A 21,675-nucleotide genomic window follows, 5' to 3' on the forward strand; every position below is an offset into this window, starting at 1 on the left:
GAAGCCAGCCATCCTGGCCACTCTGGTCCCTGCTGGCCCTTCAAGCACCATCATAATGGGAATGTGAGTTGCAACCATACAGATCACAGAACCCTGTTCGTTCCTACAGGACCCAGTACAATTCCAGCTCCTCGTGCATTCATTCAGCAAACATGTCTTGAGTGCCAGCAGTATGCTTGGGCCTGTTTTACGAGCTGGAGGTGCTACAGGGACAGCCAAACACCCATGCCTTCATGGGGCTGACATCTCGGGTTAAGAACATGGAGAATGAGATCACTTAATGACTATAACAAATTATAACAACTAGGTTGCAAGAGTGGGTGGTTAGGCTTGTAAGGGAAATAGCAAGCACCAGAAAGAAGGACTTTAAACAGGCAGTAGGGGAAAGGGTCACCGAGAAAGTGATACGTGAGCCAAGTCATAAAGAAGGAGAGAGGGAATCAGGTGGCATGTGGGGTGGACATAACCTCCTGTGCAAAGGCCCTGAGATAAAGACACCCAGGATGGCAGGAACAGCGAGAGCAAGCAGATGTAAGAGGAGACGAGGGCGAAGAGGTGACCAGGCGGAGCATTCAGGGCCCTGGGGGCCACCAGGAGGACTTTGGCTGTTACCTCAAGTGAGATCAGAGCTTACGGAGGATTCTAGAGCAGAGAAGGACCTAACCTGACTCGGGTGCTCACAGGCGTCCCCCTGGTGGTGGGGCTCCATAAATATCATCTCTTTTCCTTTTCTTTTCTTTTCTTTTCTTTTCTTTTCTTTTCTTTTCTTTTCTTTTCTTTTCTTTTCTTTTCTTTTCTTCTCTTTCTTTTCTTTTCTTTTCTTTCTTTTCTTTTTTCTTTTTTTTTAAGATTTATTTATTTATTCATGAAAGACACAGAGAGAGGCAGAGACACAGGCAGAGGGAGAAGCAGGCTCCCTGCAGGGAGCCCGATGTGGGACTCGATCCCGGGACCAGGATCACACCCTGAGCTAAAGGCAGCCTAAAGGCAGATGCTCAACCACGGAGCCACCCATCGGGAATCTGATGGAGTCTGCCCCCTGCATTTGTCACCTGCCCTACCCACCCCTTGGGCACCGTCACATGCTCACCCTGAGGTCACGCCAGAGGCGTACCATGACATGCCCTAGAGAGGGGCCAGGCTGCAGGCCGGTGCTCATCCGGGCAGAAGCCATCCAGCCCTGGCCCCGTGTAAGGCAGAGGGAGGGAAGGGATGCGGGGAGAAATGCCCCCTGTGTGAGGAGGACAGGGCTGTAGAGCTGGTGAGGGAGTTTGACACCTGGTGTCTGGCTTAGACGGGTGGTCGGGTGGTCGTGTTTAGGAGACCCGACGATTTCCTGATGAATGCCAGCAGGTCAAGGGCATTGGGATGTCAGACTCATCATCAACAGGGATACACCCCTCCCTGAACTTTCCCAAGACCACCTTCACTTTATATTGAGCTTTGGCCAAATAAAAAAGAAACCCTTCCCACCCCGTAAGCCAACCATCCTGAGTGATTTTGTTAGGATTTTGCTGCCATCTGCTGGACATTTTCTTTTTTTCTTTTTTCTTTTTTTTTTTTTTTTTCTATTTTCTTTTTTAAGATTTTATTCATTTATTCCTGAGACACAGAGAGAAACAGGCTCCTCACAGGGAGCCCGATGTGGGACTTGATCCCCGGAGCCCTGAGCCAAAGGCAGATGCCCAACCACTGAGCCACCCAGGCATCCCTCTGCTGGGCATTTTCATACACAACATACAAATCTGTACTTTGAGACAGGATGGGAGGGGCCCTTGTGCAGTGCACACCCTGCCCAACTGTATGTGACAGCCATGTTTCCTCCTCTGCTTGGAGAGTGTGTTCCGTGGGACTTTACTGGAGACCACACACCCCAGTGCGCCATCACTACGTTCATGGGGACTGCTGGAGCAAGCCAATGACCTGCTGCCCCCTTGCTTTTATCACCTACAGGTGCTGCGATATTTTGACTACGTTTTTACAGGCGTCTTTACCTTTGAGATGGTGATCAAGGTGAGTGCTGAGAGAGCCAGGGATCCAAGGGCGTCTTCACCCTCAAGAATGCTGCCCTGGCGGCGGTGGCTGGCCCAGGGGATTAGAAATGCTTGTTGGGCAGAAGCAAGGACTAGATAGAGTGAGTGAGGAAAGCGAGGAAACGAGGGCAGGGAGGTGACAGGGACAGATCCTGCAGGGCCTTGTGGGTCACAGGGAAGACTTTGACTTTAACCCCAAGCAAGGTGGGAGCCATAGAGGGTTCTGAGCAGAGGAGGGACTTGAGGCTCTGGCCTCGTTGGGGAGGACAGACTTGAGGAAGGGGCAGGGTGGGCGAGAGTCAAGAGAACTAGGATTGGGCAGTCGTACTGGTCCAGACCAGGCAGAGAATGATGGGGCGTGGACCAGGGTGGTGGTGGAGAAAGTGGGTACATTCTTGAAAGGTTTGCTGATGGATTCCATGTGGGGGAATGAGACAAAGAGGAGTCAAGGGAGACCCCAAGGCTTGGACCCGAGAACCAGCAGGTCGGCACTGCCTTTCATGAGGCGGGAGGTATATTGGGCTCCCCCAGGTGCCTCGGGCCACTGTCCCATCCCTCGCCACGTCCCCTCTTCATGCCCCTCCCCCAGAGGCTGGAAAGGAAGGTCCTGCTCCCCAAGGTAGGACGAGGGATCAGAGCACTGTCTCTTCTCACCCCTAGATGATCGACCTGGGGCTCGTCCTGCACCAGGGTGCCTACTTCCGCGACCTCTGGAACATTCTCGACTTCATAGTGGTCAGTGGGGCCCTGGTGGCCTTTGCCTTCACGTAAGTCTCCTCTTGAGGCTTCCACTTGCCTCTCTGCCCCCCGCCGCCAGCCCGGGGCTGCCCATTGGATCAGGGAACATGTTCTCAGGGCATAGAGATGGGGAGAGTGTGCTCTGGGAGGTGGGAGACATCCGCATGCCCCCAGGAAGAGCTTCGACTGGCTTTTGCATGACGTCTGCTGTGCAGGAAGAAGGAGAAGGGCCCCCACCTTCTACCTCCTCACACAGCCACGTCACCGACCCCTTGCTCTGCTGCTTTTAGTAGAATAGCTCCGCCGGGACATCTCATCTTCCTTCTGCTCTACTAGCTCCACCCCAACTGCTGTCTCTGAGAGCCCCTAAAAAAGAAAACCAAGAAGTGAATGTGCATGAGAATTTGGACCCCCCACCCTGTGCCTGAAGGCCCTGTAGACCTGGTGACTCCCTTTGTGTCTTTTACTTCTCCTGGTGGTCCTAGGACTCTCTGCCTCCTCAAAGGCCATGCATCATTGTGTAACTCCAAGATGACAACTGGGTTGTGGGTCGCCATTCCAGGCCATTCCATCCAAGATGGTGCCCAAATTGTAGGGACCCATTCCAAGGTGGCCCCTAAGTTCCAGACAGCATTTCGAGGTGGCACTCAGGGGCTGGGCAGCCACTAGATCTTAGGGCCCTGATAGCAAACATAGTGGTACATTCCCCACATTAGAGAACTTGGAGCAGGTTGAGAAGACCTGACCAGGTCCTAATCCAGGACAGATCTTCTTGGGAACCCTGTCTGTGTCCACCGCAGTGGATCATTCCCAGAAAGGAAAGTCTCAGGGACTCTAACCCACCTCACCCCCATAGTGATAAATCAGAGGCTTCCTTTGTGCCTCTGCCTCCGAGCTGCCTTCTCAGCAGATCTCCAGGGGTTCTCGAATGGCCCCCCCAACCAAACAATGAAGACTTGGTTTGTCAGTAGGCCAGAGTGGTGGCTCATTTCCAATTTAAGGGCTAACGTGGGCCGCTCTCAGATTCTTCCCTGGGAACACAATGAGGTCAAGCTGTGTCAGAACAGCAAGAAACTCCAGGGTTCTGGATGCTTCCAAGCTGGTGGAGAGGTACCATAAGGGTCAGTGGGTTGATTATATTTCTGACTCTGGCCAGACGTCCCACTCCCTTTTCCTTTTATCTTCTACTTTCTTTTCCTCTTTCTATGTCTGCTCTCCTTCCACCTCGTCTCCTTCCTTTCTCCTTCTTCCTCCCTCCTTTCTTCTCTCTCCCCCCCGTCACTTTCCCTATTTTAAATTACTTGTTTAAGTATTAGAGCAGTGGAAGACACTCTAAAAAACCCCAAAACTTTGGCTTTGTTATTAAAGTGTTCTGAAATTTTAAGAAATGAAGTGAGTAAAGTGCAGAGTGAATTAGAGAGAAAAGATTGCCACAGATGAGACAAAGAATTGATGGCCTCCATATATAGAAAGTAATTACAAGTCAATAAGAAACATGAAACTCAATAGGTAAATGGACAAGAGATATAAACAGAAATTTTGCAGAATACTAACAACTAATAAAAATGGGAGGGGGGAATCAGCCCCCTTGGAATTCAGAGAAATGCAAAATACAAATAAGATACAATTTGTTTCCTACCAAGATAGCACCAGTTTCTTCCGAAAAGATTTTTAAAGTGTATATGACAGCGTCATGAAATACGCTCCTCCCTCCCTCCATGAGCTATTTGTGTGATGCCTACAAGGTGTCTGGTAGGCACCAAGCTAGGTCCTAAGAAAATTTCAACTCTGAAGAGCCAAAACGTTTTACAACCCTCAGCCTGGAGTGAATCCATCCCCTCTGGAAATAGTCTACGTGTGTCTCTACCCCTGTTTGTCTCTGTTTCTGTCCCAAATCCCCTTCCCTCCCTGGCTTCTGTTTCTTTTTCCTTCTTTCTCTGTCCTTTTTTTTTTTTTTTTCTCTTCTTCCCTCTGACTGCTTTTCCTTCTCTTTCTCCTTTTCCTTCTCTTTCTCCTTTTCCTTCCCTCTCTCTGTCTCTGTCCCTCTGTCTGGCTCATATCCTCTTTCCTCTCCCTTCTCTCTCTCTGTCTCTATCTCTCTCTTTCTCTTTCTCTCTCCCTCCTCCGACCCTGGCCCTTATCTTTTGGTGATATGGGCCTGACCATCTGCCTAACATGGCCTGTGTGGCCTAGAGAATGTGGACACTCGGCCACGTGCTCTGGCATCAGGAGACCCAGTCCTCACCTTGCTCTGACCAGTGGTGGTCTCTGTGATGAGGAGGGGCAAGCTCTGGCAGGCATGTCGCCCATCCTTGCTCAGGCCTTCCAGGATTATGTCTTCCCAGCAGCCCCCCCCCACAAGTCTCCTAGGGCTCAGGAGGTGATGGGTCGGGGGGGGACCCTGTCGGCCACATGCCTCCATACACGCACAACCACCCTTTGCCAGCTAGGCCCAGGGTGGTAGGTCTTGCCCTATGTGGTCCCCACTGGGTATAGAACAAAAGAAGTGGGCCTGCACCCCATCAGCTCACCCTTGGCCTTGGCACTTTCCTCCCAGACCTCTTTTGGAGCCAACATGGTTCAGTAAAGAAGAGGGGGGCCCCCACTGTTGCCCAGCCTCACCTCTGTCCCCCAATTTGACCTCACAATTTGGGGAAGGAGTAGCCTCCAAAAGACTTGGGACTTTCAACCGTAGAACTTTTGCCATAATGAGCTATAGTTTACAATATGCTGTTTCTAGGATCCCTGGAGCTACAATTAGGCTCTACTTTAAGCAAACAATTTGTGAAATCAAAATTATTTTTCAACCAAAAATCAATCAGCAGGATGATTCTTTGTGTTGCAAAAGAATCTGCTAGAGGGAGCTGATTTTTTTTTGAATTTTCATTTTATATATGAAATTATACAAGGGCATTCAAAATGAGCCTACAACTCACAAAAATTTGGCAGCATATTTGTAGTCAATCTTTTATACTGCTTCTATGAAGTTGCTACAGGCATAAAGCCAGCCATCCCGTGACCTTGAAAATCCCCGTTTTGAATGTTTTTGGGTTGTTGTTTTTTTTTTTTTTTTTTCCAATTCCTATGCAAGGAAGGTTCCAGGCTGGGATTTAAGGACATCATTTCAGCCTCGATGGCCTCATAGATCTTACAGGAATTTGGGGCGGGGGTAGAATTTGCCAGTGGGATCCTAACAAGTGCCAGCAGCTCTCAGGGTATTTTAAAAGAGCTGAGAGCCGTGAGAACACCTTTAGATGATGGTCATAGGAATAGGAGAGGTAGATCCTGAGAATCCCTGCCACACCCTCCCTGTCTTGCTGCAAAGAATCCATCTGATGCTCCCATCTCTCCTTCAAGGCAGGGCTGCAGGCCTAGCACAACTGGCCGAGCACCTTGATCAAGCTGCTCCTGCATGCCCAGGGCTAATCTGCCAAAAAGCCAGAGGAGGAGCCCCTGAGCTGCAACTTTTCTCCCCAGAAAAGTTTCAGAATCCTGCCCCCTGGCTGTAGGGTTCTGGCCTCTTTTGCCTGAGAATGCTTCTTGCCCAAAAAAACTTTGCTACTGTCTTTCCATGTTGGATGTCATATTGGCAGGAATGGGGGATTCTCTGAGGGTCTCAGCCTGAGTACCCAACCCCAGAGTCCTTTGCTTCTTTCCTTTCTCGTCTTTTAGCTCAACTTATCTGTCCTGTGCCCATCTCTTCATAGATGAAGCTGAGAGCTCCAAGAGGTGTTAGATTAGTCTTAACTGCTTTAGAAAGAGGCTCCTGCAATTCTATCTGGTTTGTCTCTATATGCAAATCCCTTAGCCTCCCTGTGCCTCAGTTTCCCCATTAAATAGAAAAACGACTTGGTGTTAACAGTGACAGCTTCCACATATTCAGTTCTCACCAACAACCTCCTGTGGGCAGTTGTCTCATCGTCCCCATTTTGTAGATGAGGAAATTGAGGCCCAGGGGGATTGAGAAGGGAAGCGAATCTGGCAGGGTCACTAAGGTGATCGGCCGTCCGATTCAGGGTCGCTGCCCGTCTCCCAGCCCCGAACATGGAAGCTTTCGCAAACCAGCAGAAGGACGCCTGACAGCTTAGCCCGCCTGGGTTCCTCAAAAGCCGGGGGGCGGGGGCACGAGGCTGCTCCCTTCTTTGTTGAAAGGAATCTTGCTGTTTTGGCCTTTTGGGGTGGAGGCGAGGATTCTGCATCAGTGCTATGATCGTGGCCCCGTCTCGGATGTGGGAAAACTATCCCTGTGGTCCTCCAAGGGATGTGTCGAAGCTCTGCTAATGGGTTACCGCCCCTCCTGCACCTCACCCAGATCTGTGTGTGTGTGCGTGTCCCGCTCCTTCCACTGACTGTGCGCCATGTCCATGCGACCACCATTAACACACCATCTCATGAGCCATCACACATGATATCACGCTCTGTGCCCATGCATTGGGGCGGCCAACTGACATTTCTCAGCAGCTGGTGGATCCTGCCCTCACTGCCAAGAGTCCATCTGGCGCTGCCACTCCTCCCTCAAGGCAGGCCAGCACAGCTGACAGACGCCTTGATCAAGCCTCTCCTGCATGCTCGGGAGCCCAACTGCCAGGAAGCCAAAGAAGGAGCCCTCAGGCTACCACATTTTTAATCCCATCCTCAAAACAGCCCCTGCACTGAAGGCGTTTTCTTTTTTCTTATGTGTGATAAAATGGAAAGAAGATTTGAGTGCAAGACACACGAACTGGGGTTTGAATCTCAGCCTGCCACTTCCTAGCTGTGTGACCTTGGGCAGGTCACTCTCCCTCTCTGGGCCTCGGCTTCCTCATCTGGAAAACAGGCATGATGGTGTCACCTTCCCACAGGCAACCATGGTGACATTCAGAAGACTCACATTTTACACCCAAAGGTAGCGGGTCAGGGAGAAATCACTGTCAATGAGAGATCTGTCAACAATCACAGAGGAGAATCTACGTGAGTCTAAGTGTGCAATAATTCCTAGATACATTGAGCTTTGAGATAAAAAGGTAGAGGAGAGAAAAAAATCCAACGGGAATATTTGTAGACATTTAAACCATTCTGTTTTCATTTTTTTAATTCTTTTTTTTTTAAGATTTTATTTGTTCATGAGAGACAGAGAGGCAGAGACATAGAAAGAGGGAGAAGCGGGCTCCCCACATGGAGGATCCCAGGATCACGCCCTGAGCCTAAGGCAGACACCCAGCCGCTGAGCCACCCAGGTGCCCCTAAACCATTCTGTTTTTAGAAATACTAACTTTGAAAGAGGCAGCAGGTGGGAAGTCCTGGAGTGTACCTGCCGGCAGCAGGGCCTCCCCTCTCTGATGGCAGCCAGGTTTCTCCGGCCTTCACCTCCTCCAGCCGTGGTTAGAGAGTCATAGTGACACCGAGCCTGACTCCAAAGTTGAGCTGCGTGAGGCTTCGTACCAGATGCCAAGAGCTTCGTCTCAGGACTCCCAGGAGCTGCCTCTAACTACACCCCAAATCGGAGCTCTTTGCTAACCTCCCTCTGCTTCCTGACTCAGGGGGTAAAGCCAAGGCCATAGCTACCACGCACGAAGCATCAGAATCCCCCAGGTCTGTTTCATAGATGAGGATGACAGTTAGGGGCAGAGCTGAGATTCAAGCCCCAGCGCCCCCACTCCGAAAGCTCACGACTTTCGAGCCATTCTAAAACCTCCCAGCCCCAGAACCTCTGGAGAAAAAGGATTTCTCCAGCTCTTGGCAGTGACCTTCAGTGGCGAGTTCGCCTTTGATAACTGGTGACTTTCTGGCTGTCCTGCTACTTGGAAATTTGGCTTTCTTGGTGCTGTTGGGCAGTGCCGGGAGCCTGCCGAGGGCAGGGGACCGAACGGGGGCTTCCAGATGGAAGGATGGACGTCTGCCAGAGCCGCAAGCCTGAGGCTGCCCTCCTGGTGCCCGGGCGGGGCAAGGGGGCGCTCAGGTGTGCGTGTGTGTATGTGTGTGTTCTGTGTTCTTTCTTCTGAGGCCGCTTACGATCTGTCTCTCCCTCCGACGCCACCTCACCAGGAGCAGTACACGGTAAAGTTTTCTCTCTCTGTCTCTCCTTTCCTTCTCTCTCTCTCTTTCTTTCTCTTTCATTTTGTCTCTCGTTTTCCGTGCCCTGGTGCAGCTGTGTTGGTTCTGGGCCGGTTTCCATGGCCTTTTGTCCTTACTGCCATCCTGTTGCTTGCAGCGACCAGAGCCCCCCCTTAGTTTCTCCTCAGGGAGAAGGAGCCCTAAGGGGTCTGGGCCACTGCTCCCACCATGACCCACCATTAGTCCAGTTCTTGGCAGAGAATAGAAAGGACATGGGGGAGCGGGGCCTCTCCGGGATCTGATTTCAACAAGCAGACAAGCATGGGGGGGGGGGGGTGGTTACCAGAGGAGTAAGCGTGTCCAGACCCCAACATGGGAGAAGGGTGGTCAGTCCACACAACCAGGACTTGGGCTCTGGGAGGAAAAAGTATAGCCTCCCGAGGAGCATCTACACTTTCAGCAAAGTGGTTCAAAATCGGGTTGTTTTCTGTGAGAACTCCTGGATCAAGCTGCTCCTGCATGCTCAGTACCCAAACTGCCAGGAACGCTCCTCAATGCCTCAGTAAAAAAGATTATTTCTCAGCCTCACCCAAGGGCGAAGTACATCCTGGGAGAGGGGCTGCCACAGGGGCAGGCCAGGGAGTCCTTTTCAGAGGAGTAGATGTGCCCATGGGAGGCACGTTTCCCAATGTCAGCCGTTCAGCCCTTCAGGATTGTACCCGGTTCCACATACAAGCTAGATGTCCACTTGCTTGACATTTTTTTCCACCAGCACATAGTCTAAACTTCACTTCAATTTTGCTGGAAAACTAGATCATCCCTGTACAGCCGGTATTGTTAGCCTCAGACAGAACCACAGCTGGAAAGGTGAATCCCACAGGAGTGAAACAGTGGCATTGTGGCTTGTCACACTCGAGCCGGGTGCTAGGATTCAAGAGAAATTAGTGAGTGCTGGGAAAGCATTAAAGACCTCCTAGCACATCTCGGAGACTTCCACTCTTACTAAAGCAAAAGGCCTGAAAGATTCTTGAAGAAGAAATAGCTGGTTTCCCTGTGTGATCCACTTATTTAATTGTGTCCCTGTTCTGCCTCAGATTATCCCAGTGACTTTCTTGATGTGTGTTGCACACTTCAGGGGCACAGCCTTGAGATAACAGCCTTTGGCTCTAAAAAGGGAAAAACATGTTCCAGCTGAATTCTGGAGCACAGCTGTGCCCTGCAGGCTAACGTCCAGTTCTCCCCCCCCTCCCCCATTCCCTGAAAAATGAGAAGAAAGAGATCTAAAAGAATGGACGTGGTGTGCCCAGATATCCCGACACACCACGGTGGGGGTCCCCGGGATGGCTCTACTACGCATGACCCACGAGGTAACTGTAGGGAGATGTTTGCTGGGGGACCCTCAAAGAACTCTGGGATCTGGATCTGTTCATGCACATCCTGAGACCACACACCAGGTGCACGGTGAGGCTGGGATGAGAACCAGGATTAAAGGGAAAATGGACACATCAAGGAATAAATCACAGCTTAAGCCTTTGAGGGGTTTTCCCGAACCCCTCGGGTCTAAAGCCCGAAGCCAAAGATGGAACCAAAGATGATTATGGAACAGCAGTAGGAGCCAGCTGAACCCACCAGCAATCAGGGCAGGCTGCCAGATAAAGGAGCTTTTAGCTTGGTGTTGGGGGCTGCATGGTCCTGGGAGTGGTGAGGTGGAGGAAGGGCATTTCCAGCAGCAGGAACAGAATGTGCAAAAGCAGAGGGAGGCAAGAGCATGTGGCTGGGATTTGGTGTGTGTAGCAGACGGTGGGAATGCAAAGGTAAAGGTAAGTCGGGCTGGATTTCGAGGAGCCTTGAGTGCCGTACCAGAAGTTCTCACGTCCAGGGATTCAGATGCTCCAGAAGGATTCTGAGGAGGAGAGTGACGTGGTCATTGGCTTAGACCACTGTGTGCAGAAAAGGTGGAAGGAGAGACAGGGAGCGGGGGGAAGCCGGGAAATGGGTAATGAGAGTCCAGCCTGAGATAGTGGCCAGGGACGATGATGGAGAGGAAAGGAGGGTAACCGGTTGGGGTCAGAGAATAGGAAGCTGAACGTGACACTTGGGTTTCTGACTTGGGCGACTCGGGGCGGGGGGTGAGTTCTATTAACCACAAGCCTCTGATGGCTGCACCCAGTATGCTCCTCTGGGGGGACCTTGGCCAAGGGTAGTGTGGCATCTGCAGGGGTTGTACGGCTAAGGCTCAGGTCCAGTAGACCCTGGACTGAACCTCTATGCAGCTCTCTGGAAAGATGGGCTAAGAGACCGTGGCAGAGATTCAACATGGGCATCTGATGTCCTGGTTCTTTCCCCTCGGGTGGGCCCAAGGAGTACTGGGGGAGGGCCACGTTAAGTATCTCCTGAATCCTGTTGGAAGCGGGGGTGAGGAATCCCATTTTCTAAGAGCCCACCAAGACCACCTCTAATGAGCGTAAGGGCAGCCAGGTCCCCTCTTGCTGGGTCTGAGGGCCACCCCCTGAAGGTACTCAACCCAGCCAAGTGGCAGAGGGCCCTTAAATCCTGCCACCAGAACCACAGAAGGCCATCTTCTGACTACCTCTTGAGCCCAAACATAACAGGGGTGCTGACCACTCTTCCCCAGCAAGGGCAGGACTATGCCAGGCTCACCCCAGACTTTTAGGCCTGAGAGGGTAGAGTCACACAGAGTTGTGGGCCACCTACCACCCAGACTGACTTCTGCTCCCTGTCTTCCCCTCTCCGCACCCTAACATCCCTCCACAGTGGCAATAGCAAAGGAAAGGACATCAACACGATCAAATCCCTCCGAGTCCTCCGGGTGCTACGACCTCTTAAAACCATCAAGCGGTTGCCAAAGCTCAAGGTGAGACGGGGGCGTGTGGGAGACCTGTCAGGGTTGCCATGTACAGTTGGGCAGGTTGCACACTGCTCAAGGATACTACATTGACAGGGGTGCTGATAACATCACATCCGTCATATATGGATATATTCATTATTACAACTATCCAGCAGATGGCAGTAAGGGAGTTGATCTAAGAAAATCTGTATTCTGACAGCTTTCCATTAGATGAAATGTCTTAAGGTTGGGATCCCTTTTTTCCTAATTCACAGGAGGACATTGTATGGATAAAATAGGGCACAGCCCTAATGTGAGCAGCAGGAAACTAGGTTTCTGGTCCCACATAACTTTTAACTTTTCACCAACCTGTTCTAGGCTCTGTTATCTCTCATGCCAAAGTAGCATGAACCAGCATTTCCCAAAGCTTGTCATTCAGGAGAAACAGCAGAAAAGAGAAGGAAATGCAACCTAGTCATTCAAACACACCTTTTCAACTGATGCTCCACCTGAGGGCCAGCTGTACTATTTCCTACTTACCGTTAAAGTCGCCACTTTTTTTTTTTTTTAATTTAAGTGAACTAAAAGCAAATTCTACACCAAGGTTTCCAAGGTGGAAAACCAGAACCCAATGCTAATAGAAGGTAAAACTAAATACATTCCCCCCAAATAAGATACCATTATTAAAATATAGCCAAAGAAGATTGCCTGAAAAAGGCTTTGGACATGGATGCTTGCTCTTTCCGGGATGAAAAGGAAGAGTTTTGGGGTTAGGTGTTAACAGAGTAGTAACTGAGCAAGACTTTCTCTTTTGCTCAAAAGGAACGAAGGGAAGGGTGCAAAGTGAATAACTCTGTTACTGTGTAATTCAGCACTACTTCCCGTGGGGCGCCTGCAGGACCTAAAGGAATATCGGCGGTCACCTGGGCGTGACGCGCCCCCATGACTCTGGCTCTGTCACTCACCGATACGTGGCTGTCTTGGACATGAAAGCTTGCTGCATTGAAATACATGGAAGTCCAGCCATATTCAGTGCTGGGGTTCCTCACCCTCTGCTGGGTGGCAGCCCCCTTCCAAAGCCCCCGTGAAAGCTGTGCACCCTTTTCCCCCACCCGGGGGGGTGGTGGTTAGAAATACAGAGCTAGCCTGAAATTCCAGTACATTCGAGGAGACTTGCCTGCCTGTGGTTGGGACCCACCGTGGTTGGAAGCAGAACAGTTGGGAGACGTTGCAGGCCGGGACCCCTGCCTTCTTGGGGAGATGGTGGAAAGATTCCATGTCACCCAGGGCCAGAATCTGGGTGCATAAAGTTGTCTCTCAAAGCCACAAAGCCCCCTACTGCTCAGTGGGCAGAAGTGAGGGAGAGCACACCTCCAGATGGAGGGGGACAAGGAGGCGCATGAGGCAGGGACACAGAATTAACAGGCAATACTACTCTAGGGAGGCCCTTTCCTCCCGCCCTCAAGAGTTGTGCATGTGTCTTAGGCTCCCAGAAGTGGTCCCATTTCCCCCGGGGGGTTAATACGAGGTTTTAGAGGCAAAGAAACTCAGAATTGAGTCCAGCCCCAGCACTGACTTCCCAGAACTGCGTGGCCTTAGCCGCATGACTCGGCCCATGGCCATGACCATGAAATGGGACATTAGCAACACGTTGGTATCACAGGCTGCTGGAGACAGGTGTCACAGGCGGGACCCCACCCCCTCACGCCCTCTCTCAACTCCACCCGCCTCTCCCCCGCAGGCCGTGTTCGACTGTGTGGTGAACTCACTCAAGAACGTCTTCAACATCCTCATCGTCTACATGCTGTTCATGTTCATCTTCGCCGTGGTGGCCGTGCAGCTCTTCAAGGGAAAGTTCTTCCACTGCACCGATGAGTCCAAGGAGTTCGAGAAAGACTGCCGGTGGGTCTCTGCTCTCCTCAGAGTCCCCCGCGGGGACTGGTGGCAGCGGAGGTGGCCAGTAGTGCCACTTGGTGCATCGCTTCTGTCCTCGCCTTTGTCAAATGGGGTTATGAATACACACCCACGTTCCCTTATCTTTTTTTTTTTTAAGATTTTATTTATTCGTGAGAGACACAAAGAGAGAGAGAGGGAGGCAGAGACATAGGCAGGCTCCATGCAGGGAGCCCGATGTGGGACTTGATCCCGGGACTCCAGGATCACACCCTGAGACGAAGGCAGTCGCTGAGCCACTGAGCCACTCAGGCGTCCCTTATCTTAAAACCACTACCAGCAAATGCGTTTCAAAGTTCAGAATATTTTGTGATTTTAGAAAAATCATATAGGACCCGTTCTACATAGGACATCACACCCTCAGCTGAACCTGAGGCATTCCTGTAATCAAACCATTTTAACTGGTATTCTGCTGGGAAACATGCAACTGTTTACACCAAATGGCACAGATAACAAGTAGGAAGAGCCTCGTTCACGTCCAGTCAGGTCAGGTTTCGTTGCCAGACTAATTAGATCAGAGATGGACAAAGTTTGTCAGCCGAGGGCCAGAAGGTGGGTACTCTTGCCTTTATGGGGCCTACAGCCCCTGTGAGGCAGCCCCTGTCTGCTGCTGTTGTAACTCCAAATAGCCAGAACGGAAACAAACGGGCGTGTCTGTGTCCTTATTTCTAGAAATGAAAATATGAATGTCAAGTAAATTTAATTTGTCATGAATGCATCCTTTTGATTTGTTTTCGACCACTTAGAAACGTAGAAACCCGTTGTTGGTTTGTGGGCCGTAAACAGGTGCAAATTTGGTCTGTGGGCCATTACAGGCCACCCCCTGCCCCGAGTAAAGAGGACAATGTTTGGTTTTCAGAACCTTCTAGATTTTGGAGCTGTGGATGAGAAGTTTGTCAGCCTGTAGTTATTTTGGTGGCTGTGGCCTGACATTGGAAAGACCCCAGACACTTGGCCACATGTCTGGGGCTAAGCCTCGTGTCCTGCCCTGAAAAGAAGCAGCAGCCGCCCCCCTCTTCCACCTCCCCACTCCACCTTGGCCTGATGATCCAGAGATGTTCCTCTCTCTCTCTCTCCTCTCAACCCCCCAAAGCTCCCACCCACAGGACTAGAAATTTTCGTGTTAGAAGAGTGCTTGGTGCTGAGTCAGGCCTCGTGTAAAGATTTGTCTCCGAGTTGGATGCGCACTGATGAGTGGAGACACAGGCAGGGGGTGTGGGGGGGCTGCTGCTTCCTGGGCTGAGGGATGCAGTGTGGGCTGGTGGGGGCCCCTCTTCCTCCTCCTCCTAATCTCCAATTGCCAAAGATGAGTGTCCCCTTCCTCTGTTCACTAATGGCCCCAATTTTCTGTGGCAGCGGCAAGTACCTCCTCTATGAGAAGAACGAGGTGAAGGCTCGGGACAGACAGTGGAAGAAGTATGAGTTCCATTATGACAACGTGCTGTGGGCTCTGCTGACTCTCTTCACCGTGTCCACAGGAGAAGGCTGGCCACAGTAAGTGGCCCGTCAGAAAGCCCCACGGAGGAGTCAGGGGGCCCAGGGAACAGGATGGGGAAGGGTCCGAGAGCCCAGTGCTGAGACAGGCCTGGACACAAAGCCAGGGGTTTGCTCCTGGCTTCCCGAGGCGGAGACCCTGCTAGGCGCATGAGGGGCTGTCCAGCAGCCTGCACATGCTGGGGCAGAAATCCAGCCCTCAGTTCGCCAGACCCTGAGCATCAGAACGGGCAAGTGCTTCGAATTTGCAGGAAGGCTCCACAGACACAGGCGATCACATCCTCTTAACCCTTCCTGTGCTGGTGAGCACAGATCTCCAAGACCAGGGTGTGGACATGACATTTTCTGAGTCCCTTTGACTCGCCGAGAATAAGGTCAGGGCTAGGGTGAGGCTGAATCGTGCAAGTCCGATTTTTACTTAAACTGTCTTTACTTAAAATGTTAATTTTTTTCATTATGGGCTTTTTGTTGTTGTTGTCATTGGTTTTGGATTCGTTTTTGGTTTTTTGTTTTTGTTTTTTGGCATTCGTTGTGATTTGTTTAAATTGCAGTAAGATACCATTTCTCTTGACAACTGAGAGGTTTGGCACCTCCTTGATTTATGTCCAAGGCAAGTGCCTCACTCTCCTCACCCTAGTCCCGGTCCTCCTCCCAGAGGTCTCAGAAATGCAAGTGTATGCCCTCAGCATCCTCGCCTCCCTCCTTCTGCTCTCAGGAAACACACCAACCCTCATGTGCCTTTCTACCCACCCCCCCACACCACACACACACACACACACACACACACACACACTCGGTACCCACTTACATGAGGCCAGTGCTAGCCCAGACGGCACCTTTGAGCGAATTTTTTAGACAGCCCTTCCTCGACAGACTTCACTTCCATCTGTCAGAAAAATCATTGCAATATACTTAATGATTTTGTTCAAATGAGGTACTTCATGGCTACCTGCCCAAAAGTTGTCATCATAAATATACAAATCTATCATGTCTGCGGTATGAATGGCACCTCTTAGACGCAGAACCCTTGAGCAGTGCACAATCTGTGCAACTGTTCAGAGCAGCTATGCACATGCACACTCCCATGTCCATCCCTACTACCCCTCCTCAGCTCCCACTACCACCTATGCTTAAATGCCCCCCACACGCCAATAATCTGCCTCCATGACCCCACACACCCTCCCATCCATCACCACCAACCTGGTTTCCCATCCCAACGTGGCCAGGCCCTAGTGGGTAAACTTCAGCAAGTCACTTTAACTTGGTAAACCTCGATTTCCTCGTGTGCAAAATGGGGCCCGTGATAACCTCCCTGAGAAGGTGGCCAAGAAAATGAATAAAATCACAACCAGCCCCTGATAGCCCTCAATACATGGTGGTAGAGGTAACTGACCCTGTTGCTAACACTTCCCACAGACAGAGAAGCTGGGAAGGCTTCTGGCTTCACAAAGTAACCACAGCAGTCAGAGTCAGAAAACAGTGACTACTTTCATTTCGTTGCTGTTTTCTCTTACTATCCCCCTCCATTCCCGTGACCTGTCCCACATTTCCCCTCTGCCCACCCCGGTCCTCACAGGGTCCTCAAGCACTCTGTGGATGCCACCTTCGAGAACCAAGGCCCCAGCCCCGGGTACCGCATGGAGATGTCCATCTTCTATGTCGTCTACTTCGTGGTCTTCCCCTTCTTCTTCGTCAACATCTTCGTGGCCTTGATCATCATCACCTTCCAGGAGCAGGGGGATAAGATGATGGAGGAATACAGCCTGGAGAAAAACGAGGTGCCGCTTCCCGGTTTTGAAAGATTGACAAAACCACCACCACACGCACATGTGTGCTCATGCGCACACACATGCACACCCAGGAAATGGCTTTTGGGGGCATCTGGGGAGGGCACAGCAGCATTGTCCAGGGAGAATTCATTCTGCAGGGCAACCCTTCATGGGGTTCTGGTAGAAAAACACACCAACCCCAGGTGTCTGTATCGGTCAGTTTGGACTGGGCTATGCCCCAGTAACAAGCAGCTCCAGAATCTCAGTGCCAGGAATCCACAAAGAGATTGATTGATTTCTTGCTCAACACCACATGACCAGGTGACTCTGGTCCCCATCATCTTTATTCTGGTTCCTCTCTGAGACACTTCGGATCAAGAAGAGAAAATGCTGGGTTTCCTGGGTGGCTCAGTGATTGAGCATCTGCCTTTGGCTCAGGGCATGATCTCGGGGTCATGGGATCGAGTCCCACATCAGGCTCTCTGTGGGGAGCCTGCTTCTCCTTCTGCTTGTGTCTCTGCTTCTCTCTATCTCGGTGTCACTCATGAATAAATAAATAAAATCTTTAAAAAAAAAAAAAAAAGAAGAAAAAGAAAAGACAATGGCAGACCATGGGCAATTTTTGTGATCTGTGCCCAGAAGTGACACAGGTCACTTGTGTCCACATCTCATTAGCCAGAGCAAGTCACACATCTATGTCTGATGTTAGTGGGGTGAGGAAGCATAATCTCCCCGAGGGTGGGGTGGTGAATATCTATGAATTAAAATCCTGTCCTCCGGAGAGTACAGACATGGCCCTTTGCCCTTCTAGAATCATCCAAACTAGGTGGAGGACCCAGAATGCATCCTCCCTCTGCTCTTTTGGTCCCTAAGACTAAATAGCCATTATTCCTCCCTCCCTCAAAAAGAAGGAGGAAAAGAAGCAAAGTATTCAGTAGGAAAGAATGGATAGACTTCAAAGCCAGACTTTGGCTTAAGTTCAGGTTTGACCCAGTTGGCAGCTGTGCCGCCTCAAGCGAGTGGCTTAACCTCTCTGAGCCTGTTTTCCTCCCCTGCAAATTAGGATTACTGATAGTACCCACTTCCCGTGTTTGCTAAGGGGATTCAGAGAGATAACAGGGGACGTGCCAGTGCGAGATCTAGCAGATGATGCCATAGCTGTTGGCAGAAGAAAGTGGCTGTGGGGAAGAGCTTATGGGAGTGAGGAATCCTGGCTGGCGGCAGACTCAAGCAGATGTGCCGGAGAGCCTTGGCCAGTTAGATGGGGAGGGTCCAGCCGCCTCTGTCCTGCCTCTGGCCCTCACACCCCCTGCCTCTCTCCCGCAGAGAGCCTGCATCGACTTTGCCATCAGTGCCAAGCCGCTGACTCGACACATGCCCCAGAACAAGCAGAGCTTCCAGTACCGCATGTGGCAGTTCGTGGTATCTCCACCTTTCGAGTACACCATCATGGCCATGATCGCTCTCAACACCATCGTTCTCATGATGAAGGTGAGCCCCCAGCCCTGCCTCACCCCCGCTGCACACCTGCCCCTCACACTCACACCCACCCTCCTCTGGCCAAAGGGAGATATGCCTGCAAGTCTCCCACGCATATCACACTGTGTTGCCACCGAGCCTCTGCTCTGGCTGTTCCCTCCGCCTGGCAAACGGTTCCTGACCTCCCATGACTGCCCAAGGCACCCACCTTTGCAGACACCCCATCGGTGACCCCACATGCCGTAATATCAGCATAGATTGCCTGATGGCCACACGCCGTAGCCTGTGAGCTCCAAGGGCCTTGGCAAGTCCTGGTCACCCCTGAGTTCCTGGGGTTCAGTGAATCCTTGGCTCACAAGGAATAGGAGGCCTTCCATAAATGTTCAGTGGATGAATTGAGGAAGGGAGGGCAGGTGGGGACCTTGCAACCTTTGGGGCCACAGAGGCTTTTCAGGGTGAAAAGTCAGAACCTTTCACCCTGTGGTCTGGAGACCAAAGGTCGGGATTTAAGCCCAGCTCTGCTATTTATCTCAGCATTTAACTTTGCACAGGGGACCAGCAACAATCAGGCCCCAGTTTCCCTGTCAATGAAACGGGAGTGATCATAATAGCACGTTCCTCCCATCCCTGGGTGAGGATGAGGATTGAGTGAGGATGTTCAGGCAAAGACATTAGCACATTTCTCAACACTTCAAAAACACTCGTTATTTAAGCTGCTAATTTTTGAATTGGCGAAGAAGCAGTGCCTATTTTTGCTTGAAATGCTTCTCCATAGCAAGTTCTTTTATCTTTTCATTGTTATAATCATGAACAGTTTCAAACAGAAAGGAATAGTATAGCACAGCGCTTCCCAAACCCCAGTGTGTTCACAGATCATCTGGGGATCTTGTTAATAGGCGGATTCTGGTTCTGGCAGATCCGGGGTGGGGCTGGGATCCTGAAATTCCAAGCACCATCCCCAGGATGCTGGGGCTGCAGGTTCCTGAACCCCACCCTCATGAACACCCAGTCTCGAGGTCATCCTCCAGCGGTACCCATTGTGAATATATTTTATGTTTGCTTCATCTACCTTTTTCCTCTTTTTTCTTGAGGTGAAATTCACATAACATAAAATTAACCATTTCAAAGTGTGCAGTTCAGTGGCAATTTAGTACACTCGCCAAGTTGTGCACCCACCATCTCTCCCTACTTCCAAAACATTTTCATCCTCCCAAAAGGGGACCCCTGTCCCCATGAGCAGTCACTGCCCCCCATCCCCCTCCCCCAGCATCTTGCAACCACCAGGCTGCACTCTGTTTCTATGGATTTGCCCATTCTGGACATTGCATCTATTTTTTTTATTCTTTTAAATGATAGACGTCACAATATTTTGTCCTTAAATCCTTCATATGTATTTCTAAGAAGTAAGAAAATGTCCTACATATCCTTATGTTCAACATGCTAAGTGATAATTCTCTAAGATACATATTGAGTTGTCCCCAAAATGTCTTTTACAGCATGAGTTGATGTTTTGGGTTTTTTGGGTTTTTAGAGGTAGTGAAGGAGCAGAGGGAGAGAGAGAATCTTAAGCAGGTTCCACACCCAGTGCGAAGCTGGACATGGAGCTCAATCTCACAACCTGAGCCAAAATCAAGAGTCGGATGATTAACCGACTGAGCCACCCAAGTGCCCCATGAGTTGTTTTTTGAGCCAAAATCCAAATGGCTACACATGGCCTCTGGTTTTTGTCTTTTAAATCTCTGTCTTCCTCACACTTTTCCCCCCCATGCTGTTGACTTTTTCAGGAAACCAAACGAGTTGAATGAAAACAGTCCCACCTCTGGGTGCATTGGTATTCTCGTGGGGGTACTGTAACTACTTCCTCACCTGCCATGTCTCCTGTAACTTGGCACTTGGGGCTAAAGGTTATAAACTTGATCTAATTAAATAGTTTGGGCAAGATTTCACAAGGAGTCAGAATAGCAGTTACCTCTAGGGCAAGTTGCCGACTTGGAAGGGGTGCAAGGACACTTTTGGGAGTTCTGGAAATGTGTTAAGTCTTGGTCTGGGGAATAGTCTCATGGTAGGGCACAGGTAAGGATTTAAAGAGAGAGAGATCTGAAAAAAAGAAAACAAACAAACAAAAAAAGAAAATCCTGCTGAGGAGATGATACAGACATCCTCCTGCATCCTATCAGGAGCACAGTGAGGCAGGCAGTCCTGGGACCTGGGATGCCAAAGCGAGCTCAAGAAAGTGCTTGTTTTGAAGTGAAAAGATTAGCCCAGCCCATGAAGAGCTCACCTGGGGCCTGAGTCACCTCACAGGACATTGGGAAGCCTGGTGTCAAAGTCCTGCCTTCCCCAGGACAGGATAGCCCCAAAGCCATTTCCCCAGGCCCCACCCTGCCCATTGATCCTGCCGTCCTTCCTCCTCTCTATTCCATCCAGTTCTATGGGGCCTCAGTGGCTTATGAAAACGCTCTGAGAGTATTCAACATCGTCTTCACCTCCCTCTTCTCGCTGGAATGTCTGCTGAAAGTCATGGCTTTTGGGATTCTGGTAAGTATGAGGCTAGAGCTATGGGTTGGGGGGAAGCCCGGAGGGGCACTGGGTGCTGGGTGATGGTCCCCTACCCCACCTGGCCCCAAGACCCACAACCCCAGCGGTGACTTGAGCATCCCTCCAGCGCCCACAGACCCTACTTACGCGTTCACATGCTTGCCAAATAACACCAGTGGGACCCAACGTCTGTTGACGGTTACTATGTGCCAGGTACGCACTTGCACAGCCATGCCTCAAAGTGATCCAAGGGGTGGGAGTAGTTACCCTCCACTTTAAGAAAACTGAGGTCCAGACAGGCCAGGTCCATGGCGTTCCAGCTGTTCTAATCTAACCACAATCCTCGGTGAGATGTACATTGTACAATGGAAGCAGCGCACAGATGTGCAAACTGACAACTGAGATGAATCCGTATCTGTCCGTGTTGTGTGCCAGGTGCTCTGAAGGTGCCTGTTCTACTGATTGCCTTGCAATCCAGGAGCCACTAGCTTGCCTTCATCACCCACTAATGCAAGACGTCTCGCCCTGAGGCCCATTGATTCCCTGCAGGGATCTGGGATGCGATGGGTGGGGGAGTATCTGCAAAATCAGATATGGAAAAAAAAAAAAAGCACATCTTTATTTTTCACAAGCTGCTAACTGGACTTTAAACATTTCCTCCTGTCTTGAAGGCAAACAGCCCCCTGCAGTGTTGCTAGTACAGTCTGTATCACCGTGTCACTGATAAAAATTAGATATTTTCCTAGCGCGTGATAGATATTGCAGGCACCTCCAAATTTAGTGTGTGTTC

At 50.7% G+C, this 21,675-nt stretch overlaps 1 protein-coding gene and 1 long non-coding RNA gene across 7 annotated transcripts in view; one reads left to right on the forward strand and one right to left on the reverse strand.

Moving 5' to 3' along the window:
* CACNA1A (calcium voltage-gated channel subunit alpha1 A) overlaps positions 1 to 21,675 on the forward strand; it is a 215,310-nt gene that overhangs the window by 156,262 nt on the left and 37,373 nt on the right. For all 6 annotated transcript variants that reach the window (XM_038567087.1, XM_038567088.1, XM_038567089.1 and 3 more), the window contains exons 23-30: positions 1,954 to 2,013; positions 2,694 to 2,800; positions 11,580 to 11,679; positions 13,394 to 13,554; positions 14,962 to 15,099; positions 16,676 to 16,877; positions 18,195 to 18,359; positions 20,775 to 20,885. In XM_038567087.1, coding sequence (XP_038423015.1) covers positions 1,954 to 2,013; positions 2,694 to 2,800; positions 11,580 to 11,679; positions 13,394 to 13,554; positions 14,962 to 15,099; positions 16,676 to 16,877; positions 18,195 to 18,359; positions 20,775 to 20,885 — 1,044 coding nt within the window. The remainder of the gene's footprint in view (positions 1 to 1,953; positions 2,014 to 2,693; positions 2,801 to 11,579; positions 11,680 to 13,393; positions 13,555 to 14,961; positions 15,100 to 16,675; positions 16,878 to 18,194; positions 18,360 to 20,774; positions 20,886 to 21,675) is intronic.
* LOC119864733 lies at positions 13,753 to 16,646 on the reverse strand. Its single transcript, XR_005375072.1, has 3 exons — positions 16,300 to 16,646; positions 15,908 to 15,985; positions 13,753 to 14,273 (listed from the first exon to the last, which is right to left on the reverse strand). It is a non-coding gene; the product is annotated as an uncharacterized LOC119864733 (long non-coding RNA).

This window comes from Canis lupus, chromosome 20 (assembly GCF_011100685.1).
Source record: "Canis lupus familiaris isolate Mischka breed German Shepherd chromosome 20, alternate assembly UU_Cfam_GSD_1.0, whole genome shotgun sequence".
Classification (NCBI taxonomy): Eukaryota; Metazoa; Chordata; class Mammalia; order Carnivora; family Canidae; genus Canis; species Canis lupus.